A 24,559-nucleotide genomic window follows, 5' to 3' on the forward strand; every position below is an offset into this window, starting at 1 on the left:
CTAGAATAGTTTAAACAACATTCACAATCTGCTTTTTAATGGTTTGATAGTATTGCCTGTGACACCCTCTGGGCCTCATATTTTTTGTGGAGCTAGCTCTCTGAGAACTTTTCTATTTTATCTATGGAATGGTTCCAATTAGATTTCCTCTCTCTCTGCTTTCTTTTGGTTTCCTTTGATGTTATTTTTCCTCTTTAATTTTTAAAATATATTTTATTGATTATGTCTTTACAGTTGTCCCAACTTTTCCCCCATTACCTCCCTCCACCCAGCACCTCCTATTCACTCCAACAATCCCTCCCACCCTTAGTTCATGTCCACGGGTCATGCATATAAGTTCTTCAGCAACTCCATTCCCTATACTGTTCTTAACATCCCCATGCCTATTCTGTAGCTACAAATTTGTACTTCTTAACCCCTGAACCTTTTCCCCCTTCCACTTACTAACTGGTAACCATCCAAATGTTCTCCATGTCTATAATTCTGTTTCTATTCTGCTTGTTTGCTTAGTTTGGTTTTTATTTTTATTATTTATTTATTTATTTATTTATTTATTTATTTATTTGGGAACAGATAACTGGTTTATTGAGGGAACAAAGGAAGGGGGAAGGGAAAAGGCAATTCCCCGGACTGACTCAACGGCCCGTAGGAGCAAGGGAAACGGCGGCAGAGGGGATGGGGGTAGCTCCCGGTCCTCCTCGTGGGCCCGTAGGAGAAAGAGAATAGGGAAGGGTGATTCCCAGTCCTCCTCATGGGCCCGTAGGAATCGCCTTAGTTTGGTTTTTAGATTCGATGGTTGATAGTTGTGAATGTATTGCCATTTTAATGTTCATCGTTTTGACCTTCTTTTTCTTAAATAAATCCCTTTAACATTTTATATAATAATTGTTTGGTGATGATGAACTCCATAAGTTGGATGCAGCAGAGCCTTAGGTACTCCCGTGGGCGGGCAACCCATGTGAACTAGGTTGATGGAGTCTCAGATATGGTGCCACTGCGGTGTGGCTCTGTGGCTCTGTGTGGGGAAGGGCTCAGAAAAGGAACAATAGCCACTGCCTGGCCACTGGAGTTTTGTCTGGGAGGAAGCTGTCCCCCAGCACTCACCCTGATGCCAGATAGTTCACTTCCTCCCCATCAGCCACTGGTGCCCTGCCAGCTCCTGCCCTGGTGCTGGAACCCAGAGGAAGTGAATCTGAGTAAGTCCTAAGTCCGCTGTGGGCTCTTTAAGAGGAGATGCCTGAGAATCCCAGTTTCTTCTGTTACCCAACCCCCATTGGTTTTTACAAACAGAAGTTACAGGACTCATCTTCCTGGCAGTGGAACCCTGGGCTGGGCGGTCTGGTGTGGGGCTGGGATCCCTCGCTCCTGAAATATCAGTCCCAATTTTTATCTAACACACGTGGGAGTGGGTCTAGCCAGTTCTGCCTCCCTGCATCTCTGTGACTCCCTACCCATCCGAATGAATGTGACTTATTTAATATCTTGGTTGTGGGACTTCCATACATTTTAATTTTCTGAAGATTCATTTTTCCTCTTTTAAATCAGTGGTTTCGTTCATTACTTTTCATTTTTACTTGTTATTCATTTGATTATTTAAAGCAATCATTTGATTTTTGAATGCTGTGAATGTATTGCCTATTCAAATAATTAAATTTTAAAAATTAAGAGAAGCCATATTAATACTAACATAAAATTTTGACTAGAAGAGCATGGCATGTGCTAATGTAAATAGACCTGAACACCAAAGAAATTTTCCTACCTTTTATTTAGCACTTACCTTGATGGGAATCTAGTTTAGCTTTAATTAGCATTCTTAACCTTCCTAGTTCTTGCCTTTTCAGTTCATCAAGTTTTGTCCTCACATGGTGACTTACTAAATCCAGCTCTTTGCTTAGCCTCCCACTCTGTTGACAAAATAGAAAGTTAGTTTTATTTATTACATTGCATTTTTAGAACAGATACCATACATTAAAAATAGGGTTATAATAAAGTAGTAATAGACATTTTTGACTAATTTAGATAAATTTGATATTATAAAAGCATTTCTTTCAGAAAGTATTTAATTTGTAAGTCTAAAATCAAAATATCTAAAAGCCATAAAATTTATAAAAGCATAATTAAAGCACAAGGGAGAAACTCAAAAAGTAATGAGTTATAAAATGGTGTAGCCATTTTGGAAAACATCTGGCAGTTACTCAGAAAGTTAAACACAGTGGCTCTCTCTCCGGAACAAACCCGACCTTTCCCGCCCCCTTCACCCAGGGGTGTTTTCCTTGCCTCTCTCTCTCTCTCTTAAGCTCCAACTCCTTCTTTTTGTCTCTGTAACTTCATTCCTGAGCTCATTTCTTCTACAGCTCACTTCTTCTATCTCTGTGACTTTCTAAATAAATTTTCTCTTATAAAAGAAAAGTTAAACACACAGTTACCATATGATTCAACAATTCCATTTCTAGGTAAATACATAAAGAATTGAAACATATGTTCACATAGAAACTTGTACATGTATGTTCATAGTAGCATTATTCATACTAGCCAAAAAGGTAGAAATACTCAAATGCCGATCAACTGGTGAATTAATAAACAAAATACAGAATAGCCATACAATGGAATATTACTCAGTCACACTACAATATGATGAACCTTGAAAACATGCTTTCAGCATTACGGTAAGTCAAAGAAGCCAGACACTGAAGGTCACATATTATATGATTGCATTCATATGAAATGTCCAGAATAAGCATATCTATAAAGATAGAAAGTAGATTAATGGTTGCCAGGGGCTTAGGAGAGAAGGAAATGGAGATTGATTGCTTAAATGGGTACAGGGTTTCTTCTGGGAGCAAATGAAATTAGTGGTAATGGTTACATGACTTGGTGGAAATACTAAGAACCACTGAATTGTATGCTTTAAAGGGGCAAATTTAAAAATAAATAAATAAAGGGGCACATTTTATGGTATTTTATATTTTATAGTGAATTACATTTCAATAAAGTGATTTTAAAAATAACTTGACCTACTTTAGCTATAATCATCCCACATATAAATAACCTCAAGATTCTTTTTTTTTAGGGTGTCTCCTTTGACTGCTTTTTTCATAGATAAGTAATCAGATACATGTTCCAAGATTTAAGAAACAGAACAGCTGGTGCTTTACCTTCTCTTGTTTATAAATGAATTTGCATTCACAAACTGCAAGTGTAACTAGCAACCAGGCAGACAAACCATTTAGGATTGAGTCAATGGGGCCTGCTGAAGAAGGTAAGGGAAAGAAACCCCTCAAGGGAGACCAAGAAAGAATGTTCAGAGAGGAAGAAGAAAAGCTAGGAAAATATGCTGTTATAGAAGCAAAAAGCGCAGTCTTTTTAAGGGGAGCATAGTCATTATCATTAGATAAAACAACAGTTCTCAAAGTGTGGTACCCAAGTAGAAGCATCTGCATCACCTGGTAACTTTGGAAATGCAGGCCCTAGACTTCCTGAATCAGGAAGTCTGGAGGTGAGGCCCTAAATCTGTGTTTTAACTATCCCTAAAATCTGAGAACCATTGAGATAAAGTAAGAGATTTCAGCAAGAAGAATAAAAAGTGTTTACTGGATTTGACAACTAAGAAGTCACTGATGCAAAGTTGTATAGAGTTAGATGATGTGATAACTTCTGATATTTATCTAATAAATATGTATTCATATGAAATCCATAAAAAGGAGGAGAAGAAGTCACAGAGTTCAGAGCAAGATAGCAGTGAAGTAGGTGGAAGTTACACTCACCTACCCCAAGACCATATCAGAGTTACAATTAAAGCACAGAACAATCAACCTGAATAACAACCAAAGACTAACTGAACAGAACTCATGTAACTAAGGATATAGAGAGGAACCCACACTGATACTAGTAGGAAGAGCAGAGATGCAAAAAGGACTGTCCCCACACCCATGTTGGGGGGGGGGGCAGTTAAGAATCCAAAGGAATATTGCAGCTGAAGAGGTCCCCCTAGAGGAGCAAGGGGCCTCGGCCCCATGCCAGGCTTCCTAACCTGCAGCACCAGAGCTGGGAATATGAGCCCACACACTATCTGGCTGTGAAAATCCAGCAGGGATTTTACCCACCCTGGTGAAACTGCTCTTAAAGAGCCAGTGCACAAAATCTCATTCACAGCACTCACCCTGGGCTCTAGTGCAGGGTCAGCAGTTTAGAGGGAACAGAGTCATACAGGAAGAGATTGAATGACACGGCTGGGAGGCAGTAAATGTCCCTCAGCTAGGTGTCTCTCCCATACCGCCCACAGATGCCATCATTCCTGGGCCAAGCATTCCCCTCCATAAGGCTTCCGCCTGGAGTGGCACTGGCCCTCCCTGCTGACTCCTGCAGGCCCTGCCCTGCCAGGACCGCTCCTGGTGGTGAAGTCTGTTGTGGCTTCCAACCTGGGACCATGGTGCATATTTTCTTGGAGAGCTCTCGAGGAGGTAGGGAGAGACTCCCAGTGTGGCAGAAATGCAAGGGGAGAGACTGAGTTGTGTGGTCTAGGGCCAGTTTTCTCTCACACACTGGACCAGCACCACTGTTCCTATGCAGAGGCATCCCTCCACACAGCCCACTGGTCTGCCTTAGCCTAATGAACTCTGCTGGCCTTACCCTGATGACACCCTGAGAACACACCCCACCACAAAGGCCCGAAGGCTCCAGGCATGTGGTGGCTGGCCTTGGCGTACACTGAGACCTTTGCTGAATGGCCTCAGACCCAGCACTGGTATCGCGTTTCAATCTGTATCAACCTGGTGAACACCACTCACCCCTACCTGGTGACCCACTGAGAACCTGTCTCACACAACCTGCATATGGCCAGAGGCTCTTTCAGCGACTGAGCTTAACAGGCAGCCGACAAGTAAAGGCAGATCTCAGGGTGCCTTGGGACTTTTGCTGACCTGTCCCCAGGCTCAGTACTGGTGAAAGCCAAACTTGGTGTGCAGCTTGTCTCCTCCTGGGTCCAGCAAAGGCAGCCACAAAGAGCGGATCACTTTGTAAGTCCAAACTGGTAACCCAGGGCCAGTCACAGGCAGCCTCTGACATTGATCGGCACCAGAGTCCCTCACAAGAGGCCCCCAAACCATCACACTTGGTAGCAGACTTCAAACCACATCAGAACATGACCCAATTAGCTCCACAAGCAGCACACCCAAAGGGAGATCTTGACAGTCACCTGTCCATGCTGGGGCAAATTCTGCTTTGTGGGGTCAGCCCCCACACAGTAGCTCATATGCTGTGGCCAGAGTCAATCCTCAGAGGCAGCCAGCCTGGGGGTCAGTCCCAGACAAAGGTGGGCCAACAGCAATCAGTACTCAACTGCCACAGTAGGGCTCACATAACAAATACAAGGGACATTTCTGGAGCACATATAGTGGTGCAACCACTCTAGAAAACAGTGCAGAGGTTGCTCAAAAAAATGTTAATGGAATTGCCTTATGACTCAGCAATTCCACTTCTCAGTTATATATCTAAAGATACCCAAAACACTAATTTGAAAGAATATACATACCCCACATTCACTTCAGTGTTATTTAAAATTGCCAAGATATGGAAGCAACCCAAGTGTCCTTGAACAAATGAGTGGATAAAAAAGCTGTGGTACATATATACAATGGAATATTATTCAGCCATAAAAAAAAAGAATGAAATCTTACTATTTGCGACAGTATGGATGGACCTAGAGGGTATTATGCTAAATGAAATAAGCCAGACACAGAGAGAGAAATACCATGATTTCACTTCTATGTGGAATCTAAAGAACAAAATAAATGAAGAAACCAAGTACAAACAGACTTAGAGATACAGATAGAGACTGATGAATGCCAGAGGGGAGGGGTGTTGGGGGCGGGATGTAAAGGGTGATGAGATTAAGAAGTACTAATTGGTAGTTACAAAATAGGCATAGGCATATAAGGCAAAGCATGGGGAATACAGTCAACAATACTGTAAAACCTGTGTGTGGGGCCAGGTGGGCACTTGAATCATGTGCTGTACACATGAAACTAATAGAAAATGTGTTAAATATAAACTAACCAAAAAATAAAATAAAATAAGTCTTAGTAAAGAGATGTAGTATGATTCCTCTTACAACATCCTTGGCTGAAAAGGAAAGGACAAATTCTAACTTTTATTTTCCAGTTCTATCTGAGAGTCTTTGCTAAGCTATTTTGAAGAATTCTATTGCCTTGGGCTTTATTGTCTATTTTTACTTTTTTTCATTTAATAACTGTAACTTACTTCTATTTGACTGTCTCTACTCCCAATAGGGAATAGGAATTGGCTGTGAAAGGAAGGCAGTTATAAAGGTATTCCCTACACCAAACCAGAAAGCTATTGTCTTCTTTTGCCTAATTATCTCTAACAGCATGTGGCAAAAGTAGCTTTACAGTTGTGAGTATGCAAAATATAGTTTATTCTTGTATTATTTATTAATTATTGTATTATTTTCTATACAAATAACTGCAAACCTACTTTTGCCCAACCTGTAGAGTACCTCTCATTATCCACATTCTGTGACCCCCAAATAATGCTCTTAATACTAATTTAAGTAGATAAGAGACATTCAAATTTCTACATTAAATATCATTCTCCCCAGGAAATTAGTTCCACAGATTAAATTAATTCTTCAAAGGTAAGGCAAGATTATTCTCAAGACAATTCTGGGGAATTACTGGCCCAGAATAGTTCGTTGCCTCCCAGAGGAGAGCTGTGAACTAAAAGCCACACATAAGCTCTGATAGTTGCCACAAACTGATGCGGCCAGTCTTTCAAAAAGTCCCACACCAGGGACAGAGACTAAAATAAGGATGCTTGACCCAGAGAGGTTCCTTCTAACAAAGTTCTCTAATCCTGATTCTAGAGATGGGTGAGATATTTTTAAGGAAAGTTTAAAAAATAAACAAAAATAGCATAAGCAAACAATATTATCTTGAGAGGTATAACCAAAAGTTTAAAATTAAATCACTGGTAATTGTTTACTACTGACTTTAAGATAAACCCAACTAAACTGATTCATTGCCCTTCAAGGATGAACTTTAAAAGAATTTCTCTGGTCAGACCTTTTACACATCCTTTTCCTTATTATGAGTACTAAAGAGATGTTTAGGGCTAAGATTATGTCTAGTAATTTTCTTAAGACAGAGGTAAATAGTTAAATCTCCCCTATTGACATAAGATACGGCCTGTTACCTCTTCTGTTAATCCGGACCTGGTTAAAACACCAGAACTTAACCTATTTTAAACCTTTGAATGGCTTCCTTCTGTCCTCACATCATGATCCAAGCCCCTTAATATGATGTCCAAGGCTGTCCATCACCATGACTCTTTTCAGACTCATCTTTTAGCCAATCATGGCCTTCATTTCCCAGTCTAGGTTCCAGCAACAGTTACTAATTCCAGTTTCCTGTATACCTCCCATCTCGGTACTCTTGCACCTTGGCCTAGGATGCCTCCCAGTCTCTTTCCTTTTCTCAGTCACTTCGTCAAGCACTGATATAATCGTTACCAAAAAGAATGACTTCCCACCTTCCCCCACTATTTCTTACTGAAGTATGAGTCCACCCTCTGTATATCCAAAATATATACTCATCATATATTCATCTTAATAATCTTCTTCTGGATGTTAATCTCCCTTTAGAGATCAGTGTCTGGCATGCTCAAATGTTTTTAAAATAATTATTTAATTACATTTACCTTTATTTCCTCTATATCTGCTTTCTGGAGCTTTTCTCTGAAATGATGATCTGTTTCCAGCACATCGATCACTTGCTTGAGATACTCATCATAATAAAGTCCAGTATCCTTTAAATTAAGAAACAAACAGTAAAGCCTCTGGGTTTTTCCTTTCCTGCATCTAAACATTTCAATTATTAAAAAAAAAAAAAAAAGTCTAGCAAATGGCATTGAGACATATCTACTTTGATAGTTTAGACTGTTGAAGTTAAAGAGCTCAAATGAAATCATGTTTTAGGGATCACCCCCAAAGTCATCTAGATCTTCTAGATGGCTTAGACAATGAAGACTTTAAAAATACTAATTGGTTTTACACTGTTGTTACCTATTTCTCCTCATTGCTACCTCTCTCTCTTTGAACATAACACAATATTTTTTTGGCTGGTTAGCTCTACACTAGAAATGTACTGCGATTAATTCTTCTCTACATTGTCTAATACAGACTAACTACATTAAATAAATATTGTCTAATATTAAATAACATATGCTTATCCTATACTATTTTCACTGCTCTTTCAGAAATAAGTGTTGAAATGTCCAATTGTATAACTAATAAATATTAGCAATATTTTAGTTAAAATTCTTCCCGCCAGGTTCTATTTCCCATTTGACTTACTGGTGGTTCTATCTTGGCACTGTCCACAGGGTGAGAATCTTTCACTTTTGTCTTGTCTATGTCTATAGGCACAGCTTCAAGAGCAGTGAGTAGACATGTAACCAAGAGAAAACAATACTGCAGTAGGATGGTCCCCCACCTCATCTGAAATAGAGATATAATTATCGTAAGGTACTGAAAAGATTTTTAAAAACTATTTATACATGCATTCCCAAAGTCACATTAATAATATATTAAATTTCAGGAAGTTTAATACAACAAAAGAATTCTAGGAAAAAAGTTAAAGTAGATTATAACATAAAAATCATGCTTAAAATACATCACTAAAAAATATCAGGGGAGAAATGCTGTTTAGCTAAAATTAAAAAGACAAGGAAATAAAATTTTAAAGTTTACATAGTATAAAAAAGTGTGGTTTATTATAAAAGCTTCAAATAAAGATGGCAGTAAGGGACTCAAATTTTTAAAAAATAAATGGCCCAAGTTTAAGAAAGAGAGAATAAGAAAAAAAGCTATATATTTTTTCTTCTTTAAAATATTAGAGAGCCAAAATTATTTCCGGATATAATATTTAATTAGCTTCAACTTAATTTTGAAAATAAGGTGTTCTATGGACATAAGTTAATTAAAGGAGAGACATAACTAGCTACAAATATTCTCTTAACCTTATTAAATATTATCATAGCCAATAGTCATTTGCTACAAACTTTTCTGGTCAATGATTTTTCAAATAAATAGGTTAATAAACATCAAGCAGGATGTAACAGGGGTGAAACGAATAAGGAACAACTATTGTTGGTCCCACACCACAGTATGATTCAATTTTGCTTATTCACTGTCCACTCCATAAGGATCTTAGTAGCTCCAGAAGACCGACTACAAGAATTAAAATGAATAAAAACCTCATACTTAATTGATTTCACACATACAGACTCATGTTAGAGTTCATGTCAAGAATAATGGTCAAGAATTATTTAACTCAGTGTCTCCCTGACTTACCTGGCCATGGACTTTTTTTTTCTAAGTAATATGTTTTTATCCACAGGACACAATTTGGAAAAAAATATATTGCCTCATTTTTAACACAACCCTAGGTAGTATATAGGGCAGTGACACATTTTACAGATGAAGAAAATTTAATTAAAATAGTTCACTCACAGAGCATTTTCATGCATTAACAAAATCATATTTTAGTGCTATTTCTAGTTACCAAATTTTTAACATCTTTTTTGAGATATAACTTGTATAAAATTTACCAGTTGAAGGTAGAGGATTTGTCTGTCTATTCTATAAAGATAGTTCTCAGAATTTGGTTCTTGAACCTGAAGACTCAAGTGACCTGACAGCTTATCCAAAATGTAAATTCTCCGGCTGCACCCAAGACCTCTTGAATCAGAATCTCTGGGGAAGAGCCCAGGAACCTGTTTTAATAAACCTTCTAGGTGGGTCCTACCCACAAATGCTCAAGCCCAAGATTCACTCTTCTCTAGGACACTGGTTCCTCAACATGATTATTGTTAAATGTTTTTCATGATGAACTATGTGTATGAGAGATGATGTCTCAATGACGCTAAGCAGGTTTTCATTTTTGCAAGACTTTCTGAACTTGTGGTGGGCTACTATGCATTATGAATCTCTAAAGGATTGTTTGTTTATATACAGAACGTCTTCCCATCATGAATCATCTCCTCTTCCACAATTAGTTTTCATGACAACAAAAGTTTATTATTCTTCCTGCTTCATGCCCATGAAGGATGATAGTTTTAAGTATAGCCATGGCTGAAAAGCCCAAGTTATGACTTAACTAATCAAGTCAATTTTAATGTCTCCTACATACACTTCTGTAAATTGTATTTCCTTCCGGGGTCCTACTGTGGTACACATGTTGTTAGAAAATGAGTAAGTGTTGAAATGATTTGAATAGTCTTTCTATGATGTGCACACAGAAGGTCAACTCTGTTAACTTCACGGAAGACCTCACCAGAAACTGTGACTATCCCTTGATATGGGCCACCCAGAGATTAAAGGAATCTCTTGTGTACATTCCTCCCCTCCACCCCACATTATCTCAATGTCCCTTAAGCTGTCCTCCCACCATAAATCATAAATACATAGGGCAATTAATAGGCAGTTCTGTCTCAGCAACTGGCAGCTATGTCACACATTTTAAAATATGTTTCTTTACAGGGTCAACCTTTACTTCAAACACAATAGAAGCCTGAGATCAATAAAAATAAACTATTATAGTTAAATCCAATTTTGGACGTGGAATTGCTTAACTCACTTGTCACTTCACTCTCTCACTCTTCTGCCACATCTGCCATAAATAAGAAGGCAAGTCAAGAGATGAATATGTATGTATGAGTATGTGTGCGTGTGTTGTGTGTGTGTGTGTATGTGTCCTGATAGAATCTCAAAGTGACAAAGGTACAAAAAGTCTCTGGACATCTACTCTAAAACACTGACTAAATTTATGGTTCATTAACTTTTAATTGGGCCCCAGGTTTATTATAAATAACAATACAAATGATCTGTTGAGTGTTTACTATGAACTAAGCAGCATCCTAAATCTTTTTTTTATATATTTTTAAAGATTTTATGTATTTTTAAAGATTTTACTTATTTATTTTGAGAGAGAGGGGAAGAAAGGAGAAGGAGGGAGAAAAACACTGAAGCAAGAGAGAGTGATGGATCAGTTGCCTCCCCCATGCTCCCAACTGGGGGACTGGCTGGCAACCCAGGCAAATGCACCGGGAATCGACCTTTCAGTTTGCAGGTCGGCGCTCAATCCACTGAGCCACACCAGCCAGGACTAATTTAATTTTTAATTCTGTGAAATATATATTATTATCCCCAATTTAAAGCACAGGAAACTGAGACATTTTCAATTAAAAAACTTGATCGAAGTGGTAAAGCCATTATGTGGTCCTGGAGGTGACTCAATCCAAAGTCCCTGGGCCAGCAGCCTCAGCATCACTTGGAAATTTGGTAGAATCAAGGCTTACTCCACACCTTCCAGATCAGAGAATCTCTGCGCCTTGGAGGGAACGCGGGCACAGTTTGTACTAACAACCCCTGTAGGTGATTCTGAGGCATGCTAACATTTGAACACATAATGCCTCCCTTTGCTCTATTATTCATGAACCTCCTCTACACAATGACAAAAAGAATACTTATCTGAAAAGTAAATTGAAATCCTCAAGGAAAAGAAAACAAGTGTCATACCTAAGAAGAGTAAGGCAAAATTAAATTTAGGTCTGTATTCTAATTTCAGCTGCACCATTCACTTGCTATGTGATCACAAATCAGTCAATAACTTTCGCTGCTTGTTTTCTCATTTTTACAAATAATGTATTTTTTTAAAGGAAATTTAACTAGATCTCAGTATTCTTTAAGCTTTTAAATTCTATTATCAGTTTATTCTTTAGAATAAAGTATAGAGCTTTTCTGTTACCTTATCAGAAATACTAATAAAATTGATGGTACTCACACCAATTGTATGAAATGATTGTTATGATTTATAAATGCCTTGAAACTAAATATTGCTTATTCAGCCAGTTTAAAATTACATTGGTAGAGCAGGTAGAAGATCTGGGTTCTGGGACAAAAGAGTATAAAAATCAACTACCAGCCCTGGCTGCTGTGGCTCAGTGGATTGAGTGTCAGCCTGCGAGCCAAGTGTCGCTGGTTCGATTCCCAGTCAGGGCACATGATTAGGTTGCACGTCAGGTCCCCAGTTGGGGGCATGAGTAAGAGGCAACCACACAGTGATGTTTCTCTCCCTCTTTCTCCTTTCCCCTCTCTCTAAAAATAAATAAATAAATAATTTGTTTTTTTTTAAATCAACTACCAAAGAAAGTGTTTTATCTAGATACAATAAAAATGAAGTAAAGCCAGGAACATTTCACACTTTAAATTCAAGGTGTAAGACATTGTGCTCTCTGATCAAACTTAACACCTTGCTTCTAGGAGAGAAAGTTTGTCTTTGATATGACTTTAGAGGTATAGAGATGCTCAGACTTGCATTTCCTTTAAACTGGTTTTGTTTTTAACTTCTTCAGGAAGGAGATAATGAACTGTGGCTGCCATTTAAAAACCAAAACCAGTTTCACTTTTTGATAATTTTGGAGGACAAAACACTGAGAGGTCAAGAAGATACTTGCTTATTTTAAAATCAATCACAACAGAACTGATTAATAATAAATAAAACCAGAGATGAAAGGTTATATATTATATGGTTCTATTTATATCAAATGTTCAGAAATAAGCAAATCCACAGAGAAAGAAAGTGAGTTCATGGTTGCTTAGGGCCTAGATGAGGGAAGAGGGGAATGAGAAATAACTCCAAATGGGTATGGGGTTCCTTTTGGGGTAATGAAAATGTTCTAAAATTAGATAGCAGTGATAGGTATGTAACCTTGTAAATAACTGAAAACCTCTGAATTGTACACTTTACTTAAAAAGACAAATTTTATGATATGTGAATCACATTTCAGTTTTTTTAAAAAGTAATGAAAAAGTGGAGAATAGACTATAGAGCAGCAAAGGTGGAAGCAGGGAGATCAGTTAGGAGATCTTGGCCATCACTAGGTGAGAGATGATGGTGGTTTGGACTGAGCTGGTAGCTGTGGAGGTGCCGACAAGTGGACATATTCAGGATATTTGAAAATAACTCTAGGACTTCCAGTCAAGATGGCGGCATAGGTGAAAACGGCTTGCCTCCTCACACAACCACATCAAAATTACAACTAAACTACAGAACGACCATCATCATTCAGAACCATCAGAAATCCAGCTGAATGGAAGTCCTACAACTATGGAGTTAAAGAAGAAACCACATCGAGACTGGTAGGAGGAGAGAAGACACAGTATAGGCTGGTCCCAAATTCACATGTAGAAGATGAAAATCAGGCAGGCTATCCCTGGAGTGAGGGGTCCCAGCCCGACACCAGGCCCCCTAGACCATGGTTCCTGTGCCAGGAAGAGAAGTCGCCATAACCTCTGACTGTAAAAACCAGCAGGGACTGAGGCTGTGGAAGGCAGAAACTGCTGGAATCCCAGTTCATCTTAAAGGACCCACACACAGCCTTACTCAGACTCACTCTGAGCTCCAGCACTCGGGCAGCAGACTAAAAGACATCAGAGACATATGGGGAGGAACTGAATTGTCTGGCATCAGAGCGAGAGCTGGCGGGCAGCTTTCTCCCAGAAGTTCTGGCAGAGGCCATTGTTCCATTTCTGAGCCCTCCCCTCAAAGAGCCACAGAGTGGCAGGTGGGCACTATATCTGAGACTCCATCAACCTGGCTAACACTGTTTGCCCTGGTGATTCTCTGAAGCCCTGCTCCACCCAAATTTTAGGCCCACCCAAGCCATTTCCAGTGGCTTTTCCATTTGAATGGCTTGTCTTGGCCCATGCTTCAGATTTTCCTAAATTCTCCCAAACAAGCAGCATCTAGCTTCAGTGATCCCTGTACCTCTCTCTAAGTTGCCCCAGGTAGGCACTAGCAGCAGCTGGCCTTGGTTCACAGCTTGGCCTCTCTGGGCACCTCCAAACCCAAAGCAAGTAGCAGCCATCTGCAGATCACTTTGCAGTTTGTGCTGTGTGACCCCTGAGAGCACACGGGAGGTGGCTGACCTTGGACATGCCAATAGCAATCAAGGCTCAACTACAAGAGGCAGGTGTACAGAGCCCACACCATGGGTGCACCTTAAGTACCCAGCTTGGGTACTAGGGGAGACTATGCCATGGGACCCTACAGGACACCTACTACATCAAGCCACTTTCTCGAGCCTGGGAGACATGGCAGCTCTACCTAATACAAACCAACACAGGGAGGCCACCAAAATGAGAGGACAAAGAAACAAGCCTCAAATGAAAGAATAGAACAAAACTCCAGAAAAATAACTAAACAAAATGGAGACAAATAATCTACTAAATGCAGAGTTCAAACACTGGCTATAAGGATGCTGAAGGAACTTAGTGAGGACCTCAAAAGCATAAAAATGATCCACTCAGAAATGAAGGATACACTAATTGAAATAAAAAACAATTTTAGGGAATCAACAGTAGAGTGGATGAAGCCAAGAATCAAATCAGCGATTTGGAACATAAGAAAACAAAAAACAGGAATCAAAACAGGAAAAAGAAAAATCCAAAAGAAAATGTCAAGTAACATACCAAGTAACAAGTTCTTGAAGTAATGGAGTCCTATGTTAGAACTGATTTTACCAATTCATGGTTCTCATCTTCCTTTTAATGAACATAACCGTTAATCTCCATCAAGTTACTTTTCAGCCTAAGAACATTCTAATGTCTTCAAAGGATTAAATTATGATTTGGCATTGAAATGCAAAGTTATTTTGTAAACAGAGAAATATAGCAGCAGATATTCATGAAGCAAATATTTGATGTTAAAGGAATAACAGCAGCTTTACATTTTCCTGAAAAGAAACAACTAGGTGCTTTACCTAACTCACACTCATCGATGTTTCAACTGTCAGGAAAAGTATTCTTGTTTTTCTTTGACATATGTACAACATTTAATGTCTATTTTTCAACTGCTATTTATTTGCTTTCTGCATTTCAAATGAATTTTCTTTTCCACTTATTAATAATATCTCAAATGCATTGTGGGGGAAAATGTCCTCTCTAGCTATAAAACAATAGGAAAATTCTAATTCTTATTGCACAAATGGAAATGCAAAATAAGACTGATAGGTATAGTTGGGTAAATAATAAATAATCATTTATTCATTCAGTGGGGGGAAAAGTAATAAAAGTAGAGAAAAAAAATCTGATCTTATTAAATGAAATTAAACATTATTGAGTGTGGGAGCAGGGGTGGGCAGAGCAATGGAGAGCAACAGAGGAAAAATTGGAATTGCAATAGAATGACAATAAAAAAATTGGAAAAAATTAAATTAAACATTAAAGAAGAATAAATACAATTTATAAACCATTATTATCCTATAGAAATGTAAAACTAGCCATGCTCTATCTATAACTCTCCCTAATTACCCAATTTCCATATTCTTCATAATTTTTATTTGCTTCTATTATTATTACTAGAAAGCAAGTTAAAATGTTGGACTATGATTTTTTTATTTATCTGTTTTTCCTTCAAATTATTTAAATATTTTGAGGCCATGTTATTAAGTCCTACAGAAATTTAAGATTTTCTAGCTTCCTTGTGGATTTAATCCTTGACCCTTATGCCCCAATTTGCATTAAGGTAAGATCTATTTTATTTGGTAGAAGCTAATCAGGTTTCTTTTCATTAGCATATGGATATAAGCACATAAACACACACACACACACACACTTTTTTATGCAACCTAACAATCTCTGTCTTCTAACTGGAGTATTTTCTGTTTATATTTAATCAAATTACCAATAATGTACTTAATCAATTCCAAGATGTGCAATTCCTCAGCTTAACATCTCAGAAATCAGAGTGTTTTTCAGTTGATGGAATATTAAAATTGTGGTTGATGAAGTGGTAATAGCAACATAACCTTTACTGTCTACACATGTATGAACTTTACAACAGCTATTCTTACTGAGATAACTTCAAATTGAGTTTTTGTATTGTTAATACTTCACAAATTGAGTTTAATTACCATTTTAAATGTCTTCAAAGGATTAAATTATGATTTGGCATTGAAACGCAGTTATTTTGTAAACAGAGAAATATAGCAGCAGATATTCATGAAGCAAATATTTGATGTTAAAGGAATAATAGCAACTTTACATTTTCTTGAAAAGAAACAACTAAGTGCTTTACATGATACCGACAGGTAGGCAAAGCTGTATTGCATTTTGTTACTGAGATACAACAAAATACCTATGATCAGACAAACAGTGCGAACGAAAGCAGTAGAAACTGACCATGCCTGCAATTTAAAAATGTATGTGGAATATGAGGCTAATTTGATGAATTCATGCATCCTTAAGGCAAATGTCAATTTGTCCGAAAGTTCCTACTAACACCAAAGAGAAGCTGCATAACTTCCATATAATCTAAACAAAGCTGAGTTTAGTCAATAGGAAATGCTGGCAAAACCCTGATGTCCTTTGACATGGCTCAGAACAATACACTAATGCTAAAGGTGCTAGAGACTGATCTCCTGAGACTGGGGTAGGAAACAGCATATCATTGTAACACTATCATAAATTCCTATGGCCAAAAATTGCTGCTATATTAAATTTTAAACTACAAAATTATTTCCCTAAATTACTATTGTATGCATAAAAAGTGGGAAGGGGTGAGAGGGGATGGATGATGGCTGAGCTAAAGGAAGGCTCACTAAATCTGGTTTGAATGCCCAAGAGCCCTTCCTAACTCGTCAAGCGTATTAGTTTAGTTCTAGATGCCTGCTGAGGTTGTGTATCTGAAAATGTACATAGGTTGCCTGAAAGTAACACAACTAGATGTTATTCTTCTTGACAACTGCAACCCCTCAGCATTTCAGCCAACAAACCATAGAAGGAGAAGTTAAGGAAAGAAGAGGATGGTGAAAACTGTCTGTTATCGTGTTTTGAAAAGCATTAGCATCAAAGCTAACCAATCGAGTATCATCTTCAAGAAAGCACTGGCATAGAGCTTGCAAAAGGAGTGTCAGACGCTTGAAAGAAAATTCCAGGCAAAGGGGCTTGAAGAAATTTCCAGAAGGAAATTGCCATGACTCTCCACAGTAGAGAGAACTTTCCTGTGTGAAAAAACACAGACATTGCCCTGACCAGCCTGTCTCAGTTTTTTTGAGCATTATACTACAAAGTGTGAGGTCGCTGGTTGATTCCCTGTTAGGGCACATGCCTGGGTTGAGAGTTTGGTCCTTGGTTGGGGTGTGTGAGAGGCAACCGATCAATGTTTCTCTCTCTGCCTTCTCTTTCAAGAAAGAAAGAGAGTGGGGGTAGGGGGGAGTACAATGTCTCCTTTTAAAAAAACACATTAACAAGTCTGAATCAAGAAAGTGTTTCAAAAGAATGAAACTATGAATGTGATAGCCTTAGAAATACCTTAATGGGTTTATTTTACTTGTAATTCATTTATGTATGCACAAAAGTGATGTGAGAAAAATCTGTATGTCTAAATGAACCTTAAAAAGCACTTTCAGTAAACATAAAATGAAATTGTAACTGATAAAGCATAGTGTCATAGTTTAATTGGCAGTATTTTTTCTGTATGGTGTATAATGATGTGTCTTAATATCAACAAATCTTAGAGTCAATGAAATGCCTTAAACTGAGTTTTAAATGTATCATCTTCTTTTGAGCTTTCTATTTATCCTGACTTTTATATTTACTTCCTCTCCTTTCTTGCCCCATTTTGTCTTGTTTTTTTGATTGATGGGGAATTTTTAAAACATGTTTCCCCCCTACTGATTTCTAATCTTTTATTGTTCATTCTAGAAATAAGTAGGACAATTAACATACTGAAGTCTAAAGTTAAGTAAAACATTTACTCCTTAATAAGGCCTCAATAAATGTTAACTATTATAAAAGAAATGGAAAATGTTCTAGCACATTAGGTAGAAAAGTAATAACATAAAAATCTCTTTAAATACCAAGATAATGTCAAATGTGTCAAGGAAAGGTTTATAGGTTTTCATAAACCCAAGAATATAAAAATAAATGTCCATATAAAAGAAGACATGAGGGATAAGGCAAAGGGGAGACTAGCCTACTTTTCTTCCATTATGGCGTCAGTAAGAATAGCCTTCTTTCTTTTACCACCCTCTTCTTCCATATGAACAGGGACTTAAAGAGGAGAAATTGGGCTGAACTTGGCTGAAACAGTATTCTGATCCAAACTAGGATGATCTGAAATTCTAAATCAGGCAGTGATCTCAAAACTACATGGAAATCACTGAGCCCAAGGGCCTTGGAGCCCCGGGCAAAATTACAAAGTAAGCAGAGTTCTTATGCCTCTCCTAGCATTCTGTAGAGACAAAAAAATTTCCAAGTCCCAAAGGAAGTTTATCTCTCCCCTGTCTCCAACAAATCAAGACTGTCACTTATACACAGAGGCAGATTTCTTAACTATTTTTTTATTTTATTTCATTTTATTTTATTTTATTGTTATTCAATTACAGTTGTCCCAATTTTTCTCCTGTTGTTCTCCCCGGCCCGGCCCAACACCCCCGCCCCCCCCGCCCCCCAGTCAATCCCCACTCTGTTGTCCATGTCTATGGGTTCTTCATACTTATTCCTTGACTAGACCTTTCTCCTTCTTTCCATGTTATCCCCCTTCCCACTTCCCTCTGGTTGCTGTCAGTTTGTTCCTTATTTCTATGTCTCTGGTTCTATTTTGCTTGTTTGTTTGTTTTGTTCATTAGGTTCCACTCATAGGTGAGATCATATGGTATTTGTCTTTCACTGCCTGGCTAACTATTGACTCATACTAGTAGCTACCAGATTAAGTTTAGTTGGTGGGTAGCCGCATGGGTGGGGGTGTGTTTCAGTTTTCTGTTGACTGTAGAGAGAGATAACCTGGGAGTGGTTAAAAAGAATAGTTGTGGGTGAGAAAAATAAAGAGTACAGAAAACTAAAACTAGTTTGTCTTTCTTTCCTTGCAATGGTTGCTATTCTTCCTTCATCTCTTTCTCCCTTCTTCATCCCTATTCTTTTACTCCTCTTTCTTTTAAATTTAAAGCTAAATTAAAGTATGTTTTCTTTCATCTATCATTATGTATTTATTAATTTAACACACATTTATTATGTACCCAGTATGTACCAGATATTATGCGGGATACAAAGTTATGTGAGACAGACATAATCCCTGCCCTCACAGAACTTTCAGTGTAGTGTGGAAGGCAACTATGAAATAAACAATTTCAGACTTACGGTCAAAATGGAGGTGTAGGTAGACACGCTTCACCTCCTAATGCAACCATAGAAAGAATTACAACCAGATCTCAAAAACAAGTAACAACCAGAAACATCAGAAAATCAAGCTATACGTAAGTATGACAACCAAGAATTTAAAGAAGTCACATTCATCCAGATGGGTAGGAAGGGCAGAGTTGAGGAGACAGGGTGGAGAAGCAGTGTGTCTCAAACAAGCAGCTGCAGCAACAGACAGGAAGGTCCCACAATCATGTGTGGTGGATAAAAATCAGGAGGGATGCCCTGGGAGCCAGTGATCCTGGCCCCAGGCCAGACCACACAGCCCAGGATTCCAACACTGGGAAGATAAGCCCTCATTATCTCTGGCTGTAAAACCAGTTGGGGTTGGAACAGCAAAGAAACTGCCAGATTTTTGCCACTTAAAGGGCCCACATGGTCTTAGAAGGTATGCAAACCCCAGAGCAGCAACTGGAAGGGTGCCAGTCGCATACAGGAAGTGGATGAAGTGACTGGAAAAGGGGCAAGTGTAAGGCAGCAGCATTGTCCCCTCACCCATCCCCCTACCACAAACAGAGCCACAAAGCCATAAAGAGGATGGTCCTGCCATGGCAATTACTGAAGGCTTCACCCCACATAATTTACAGGTACCTTTCCTACATAGGCCATGTTACTAAGACAGGAAGTAAAAGCAGCTCTACCTAATGCACAGAAACAAACACAGGGAGGCTGCCAAATGGAGGAGGAAAAGAAATATGGCCCAAATAAAGAATAGAACAGAACCCCAGAAAAAGAACTAAATGAAAGAGATAGCCAACCTATCAGATGCAGAGTTCAAAACACTGGTGCTCAGGATGCTCAGAGGAATGACTGAGTACGTACGGCAAAAATATAAAGGAAGTAATGAAGGTTATGCAAAATGAAAACAGAAAAATATACAAGGAACCAACAATGAAGACAAGGAAGCTGGGATTGAAATCAATGATTTAGAACAAATGGAAAAAATAAACATTCAATCAGAACAGCAACAGAAAAAAAAGAATGCAAGAAAATGAGGAGAGACTTGGGAACCTCTGGGACAACTTCAAATGTACCAACATCCAAATCATAGGGGTGCCAGAAGGAGAAGGGGAAGAGCAAGAAATTGAAAACTTATTTGAAATAATAACGAAAGAAAACTTCTCTAATTTGATGAAGAAAATAGACATGAAGTCCAGGAAGCACAGAGTCCCAAACAAGATGGATGCAAAGAGGTCCACTCTAAGACACATCATAATTAAAATACCAAAGATTAAAGATAAAGAGAGACTATTAAAAGCAGGAAGAGAAAAGCAGTTAGTTACCTACAGGGTAGTTTCCATAAAACTGTCAGTTGATTTCTCAAAAGAAACTTTGCAGGCTGGAAGGGGCTGGCAAGAAGTATTCAAAATGATGAAAAGCAAGAGCCTACAACTTAGATTATTCTAATGAGCAAAGCTATCATTTAGAATGGAAGGGCAGATAAAGTGCTTCCCAGACAAGATAAAGCTAAAGAAGTTCATCATCACCAAGCCCTTATTACATGAAATGTTAAAGGAATTTATTGAAGAAGTAGATCAAAACTGTGAACATTAAAATGACAACAAACTCACAAATATCAACAACTGAATCTAAAAAACAAAAACAAACTAAGCAAACAACCAGAACAGGAATAGAATCATAGGTATGGAGATCATCTGGAGAGTAATCAGCTGGGAGGCTAAAGGGCGAGAATGGGGGAAATGGTGCAGGGACTAAGAAGCATAACTGGTTGGTACAAAATAGACAGGGGATGTTAAGAATAGTATAGGAAAAGGAGAAGCCAAAGAACTTACACACACAACCCATGAAGATGAACTAAGGGACACAATTGCTGGAGGGAAGGCGGGTACCAGGTGAAGGGGGGCAAAGGGGGAAAAATTGAGACTACTGTAACAGTATAATCAATAAAATATACTTTAAAAAAAGAAATAAACAATTGCAACTTGATAAAAGCTGCTTACAAAACAATGCAAACAGCATGATCCTTTTTCTGTTAATTAAAAAATATTTAAAGGCATTAAAATTATATTCAGCAAATAGATATTTCAGTCAACTAATTCATAATCCTAAATATCTCTTAAAAATTCATAAGGCTCCTGATTATTTTGTTTATTTGAGGTCAATGGTTCTAGACTGGAAAAAAAAATCACTATACTTTGTCCCTAAGTGATACAAGAAAAATTTCAAAACCTTGAAAAAACACATATGTATTTTGTAGAATAAAATCTTAATTTGTTTCTAATCTTCCATCTAATATCCCTAAAAGACTAACTGAATCTTTAGATTCTTACCCCGTGCAATTTACATTTCCTGAATTTCAGTTTAATTTACATTTCCTGAATTTCAGTTTTCTTTTCTCAAACTTTTATTTCAAGTTACTTTCTTCACAGATATAATAGCCAACTGAACCATTTTACATGACAAGTATAGGGTATATTCATATAACATTTGCAAATAAAAGTCTGGAATGAAATAAAATACTGGTATACCAAAGTAAGTTAAGCAAGGACTAGTTGTTAAATAAGAAGAAATTTCAAAACAAGTAACAGTTAAGTGGTTAAAAAAAAAACCACACACATACAACTTCTAACTTACACGGAAGGCGAAAGTGTGCCTCATATGATCATACTGAACTTAAGTTTATCTTGAGATGGATTATACTTGTCATTAAAAATCTGCTTCCTGATGACTTATTATGTGATATCCCTGGGATAACTTGTCTCTGTCTTTTTAGTCCCTTGCATAAAGCAAGTAGCTAAAAATATGTTTTTTTTAAGTTAGCTCTTTTTTAACATATCCATAAAATGCACAATAAACATCTATTAGCATTATTAACAAAATAACCAGAAGAAATAGCCAATGAAGACAGAAAGGTTTCTATAATAAATCATGGGATAAAAGTAAAAAAAAAAACAAAAAAACATGTATTAGATTAAAGTTGTTTTCTTCTGTAAACATGATCAGACTTAAAGCTCTACCATGGCAAAGTACCAAAGCTTTTATGAGTTGGTATCATGGCTTACAGTTCTCAGAAAGAGAAAAAGATCCATACTGTGACAGAGAATTCTATTTACCAATATCCAAATCTTCCCTTTCTCCTCAATAACAAAAGCTCAGTTTTATTCAGGGCAGCCATGCATCCAGCTACATTTTCCTGCTTCCCTGGTAGCCTGAGCATTGGTTCAGGACATCTCCCTAAAGGGACAGAATACCTTCTGCTTTGTCTTTGCCTTGCTGCCTGGAACTTGGCTGTGATGGTTAGAGCTCTGGCAGCTCTCTTGGACTATAAGGACCAGGGCCACACCTTACAGAGAGCAGAGCAAAGAACTGAAGAAAGCTCAGGTCCTTAATGACTTTATGAAGCTACCACACCAAACCTAGACTGCCTACTTCAAGAATTATTTCATATGAGAAAATAAATAGTGTGTGTTTAAGCCATCATTAAATTCCTTTTTCTGTCTTAGCTAAGCACTTACCTTCAGATAGGTTAAGAATTTTTATCTTCTTTTTACAGATGAGACAACTGAGATCCAGAGAGGTAAGATGACTGACACAATATCAAATTAATAAGGAGATGGGTCTTGGTTCCGAGCTCAATGCTTTTTCATTAAACACTGACTCTTAACGGGTTCTAAATGTAAAAAAAAAAAAAAAAATTAAATATCAACATAAATGTAGGCTTATTATAGTGGTAATGGCACATCACAGTGTATGAATTTGTCACATCCTGTGAAAAAAAGTACCAAGTTTTTATGATGTGGAAGAAAACTAAATTATATCATATTCCAGCAGTGATGGGAGAGAGATATATTAAATAAACAGAATCAAAAACTAGAATAGACAAAGATATTGATTGTTGTGTGCAGGTTTTACCATTGTTCTCCTTTTAAGTAAATAAGAATTCCAACTAAAAGCTTATTTTGCTCAACAATAAGACTTCAAGATACAAGGTGAGTTTTCCCATTAAATCCTTAACTGGAATCTTTCTTCACCCTTACCACTACTTTTAAAATTAACCTTGGCACCCTGGCTGGGTTTCTTGGTTGGAGCATTGTCCCGTACACCTAAAGGTTGCAGGTTCAATCCCAGGTTGGGGCATGTACAGGAGGCAACCAATGGATATCTCTCTCTCTCTCTTTCTCTCTCTCTCCCCATCACCCTTCCTCTCTCTCTCAAATCAATAAACATGTTCTCAGATGAGGGTAAAAAAAAAAAAAATTCACCTTGGCCCCAGTCTCAGTCACAGAGGTTAGTAATAAAGACACCTCAAATTCTAACTATAAAATACAAGGCAGTTAGCTCATGTGCAAACTCCCTGGTGAACATAATCAATTATTTCTAATCAATCTGTAAGAAAATAAGCAAATAATATATCTTCAAATCTTAAGAACAAATATAGCTTTCTTTTTATTGTATATTTGACATAAATAGTAAGTAGGAGAGTGATCATATGCATGCTATATGTAGGAAAGGCATATGACTTTTATTGACACAGCATGGTCAAAAATAAACAGCATGATTGAATCCTAACCACACCTGTTTACTAGAACCTACCTTGCCTCTCTGAATCTCAATTTTCCTACCTATAAAATTAAACTAATACTTCTTCATAGGTTTTTGATTAGATAAAAAGAAGAATAAAAACAATGTGTGGGGGAAAGGAGGGGAAGTAGGGGGAGGGTCTAGTCAAGGAACTAGTATAAATGACCCATGCACATGGACAACAGGGTGGGGATTGACTGTGGGAGAGGGGCAAGGTGGGCAGGTTAGGGGAGAGCTATGTGGGAGAAAATGGGACAACTGTAATAAAAAATAAAATAAACTGCAATATATTGCAATAAAAAAGAGAATAAATACAATGTGAGTAGCACAGTGTACGGCAATATTAAATGCTAGATAAATATTAATGCCCTTCCTGTCTTGAAAATGAAATAGCTATAATATTGAAATAATGAAAATCTGTCTATAAACACCCAAAGTTAAAAAGCAATAAACCAGTTCGACATGCAACCTTTAAATGTCTTTTCTTAATAGCTTTTTTTATGAAATATTTACCCGAGGATATGCTTTTATTGATTTGAGAGAGAGAGACAGACAGACAGACAAACAGACATGGATGTGAGAAAGAAACATCAATTGGCTACCTCCTATATGCACCCTGACTGTGGATGGTATCCGCAACCTAGGTATGTGCCCTAACCTGTGATGGAACCTGCAACCTTTTGGTGTACAGGATGACGTTCCAACCAACTGAGCAACCCAGCCAGGGCTAAATGTCATTTT

General features: G+C 37.7%; 1 protein-coding gene across 6 annotated transcripts in view; it reads right to left on the reverse strand.

Annotated features, from left to right (window-relative positions):
• The window catches only part of NUCB2 (nucleobindin 2), a 49,254-nt gene that overhangs the window by 21,281 nt on the left and 3,414 nt on the right, over positions 1 to 24,559 (reverse strand). For all 6 annotated transcript variants that reach the window (XM_090263560.1, XM_090263558.1, XM_090263556.1 and 3 more), the window contains exons 2-5: positions 22,753 to 22,907; positions 8,369 to 8,512; positions 7,714 to 7,821; positions 1,778 to 1,904 (exon numbers count right to left, since the gene is read on the reverse strand). In XM_090263560.1, coding sequence (XP_090119686.1) covers positions 1,778 to 1,904; positions 7,714 to 7,821; positions 8,369 to 8,512 — 379 coding nt within the window. In that variant the 5' untranslated portion in view covers positions 22,753 to 22,907. The remainder of the gene's footprint in view (positions 1 to 1,777; positions 1,905 to 7,713; positions 7,822 to 8,368; positions 8,513 to 22,752; positions 22,908 to 24,559) is intronic.

This window comes from Furipterus horrens, unplaced genomic scaffold (genome assembly GCF_987537825.1).
Source record: "Furipterus horrens unplaced genomic scaffold, mFurHor1.1.pri manual_scaffold_2, whole genome shotgun sequence".
NCBI classification, from domain to species: domain Eukaryota; kingdom Metazoa; phylum Chordata; class Mammalia; order Chiroptera; family Furipteridae; genus Furipterus; species Furipterus horrens.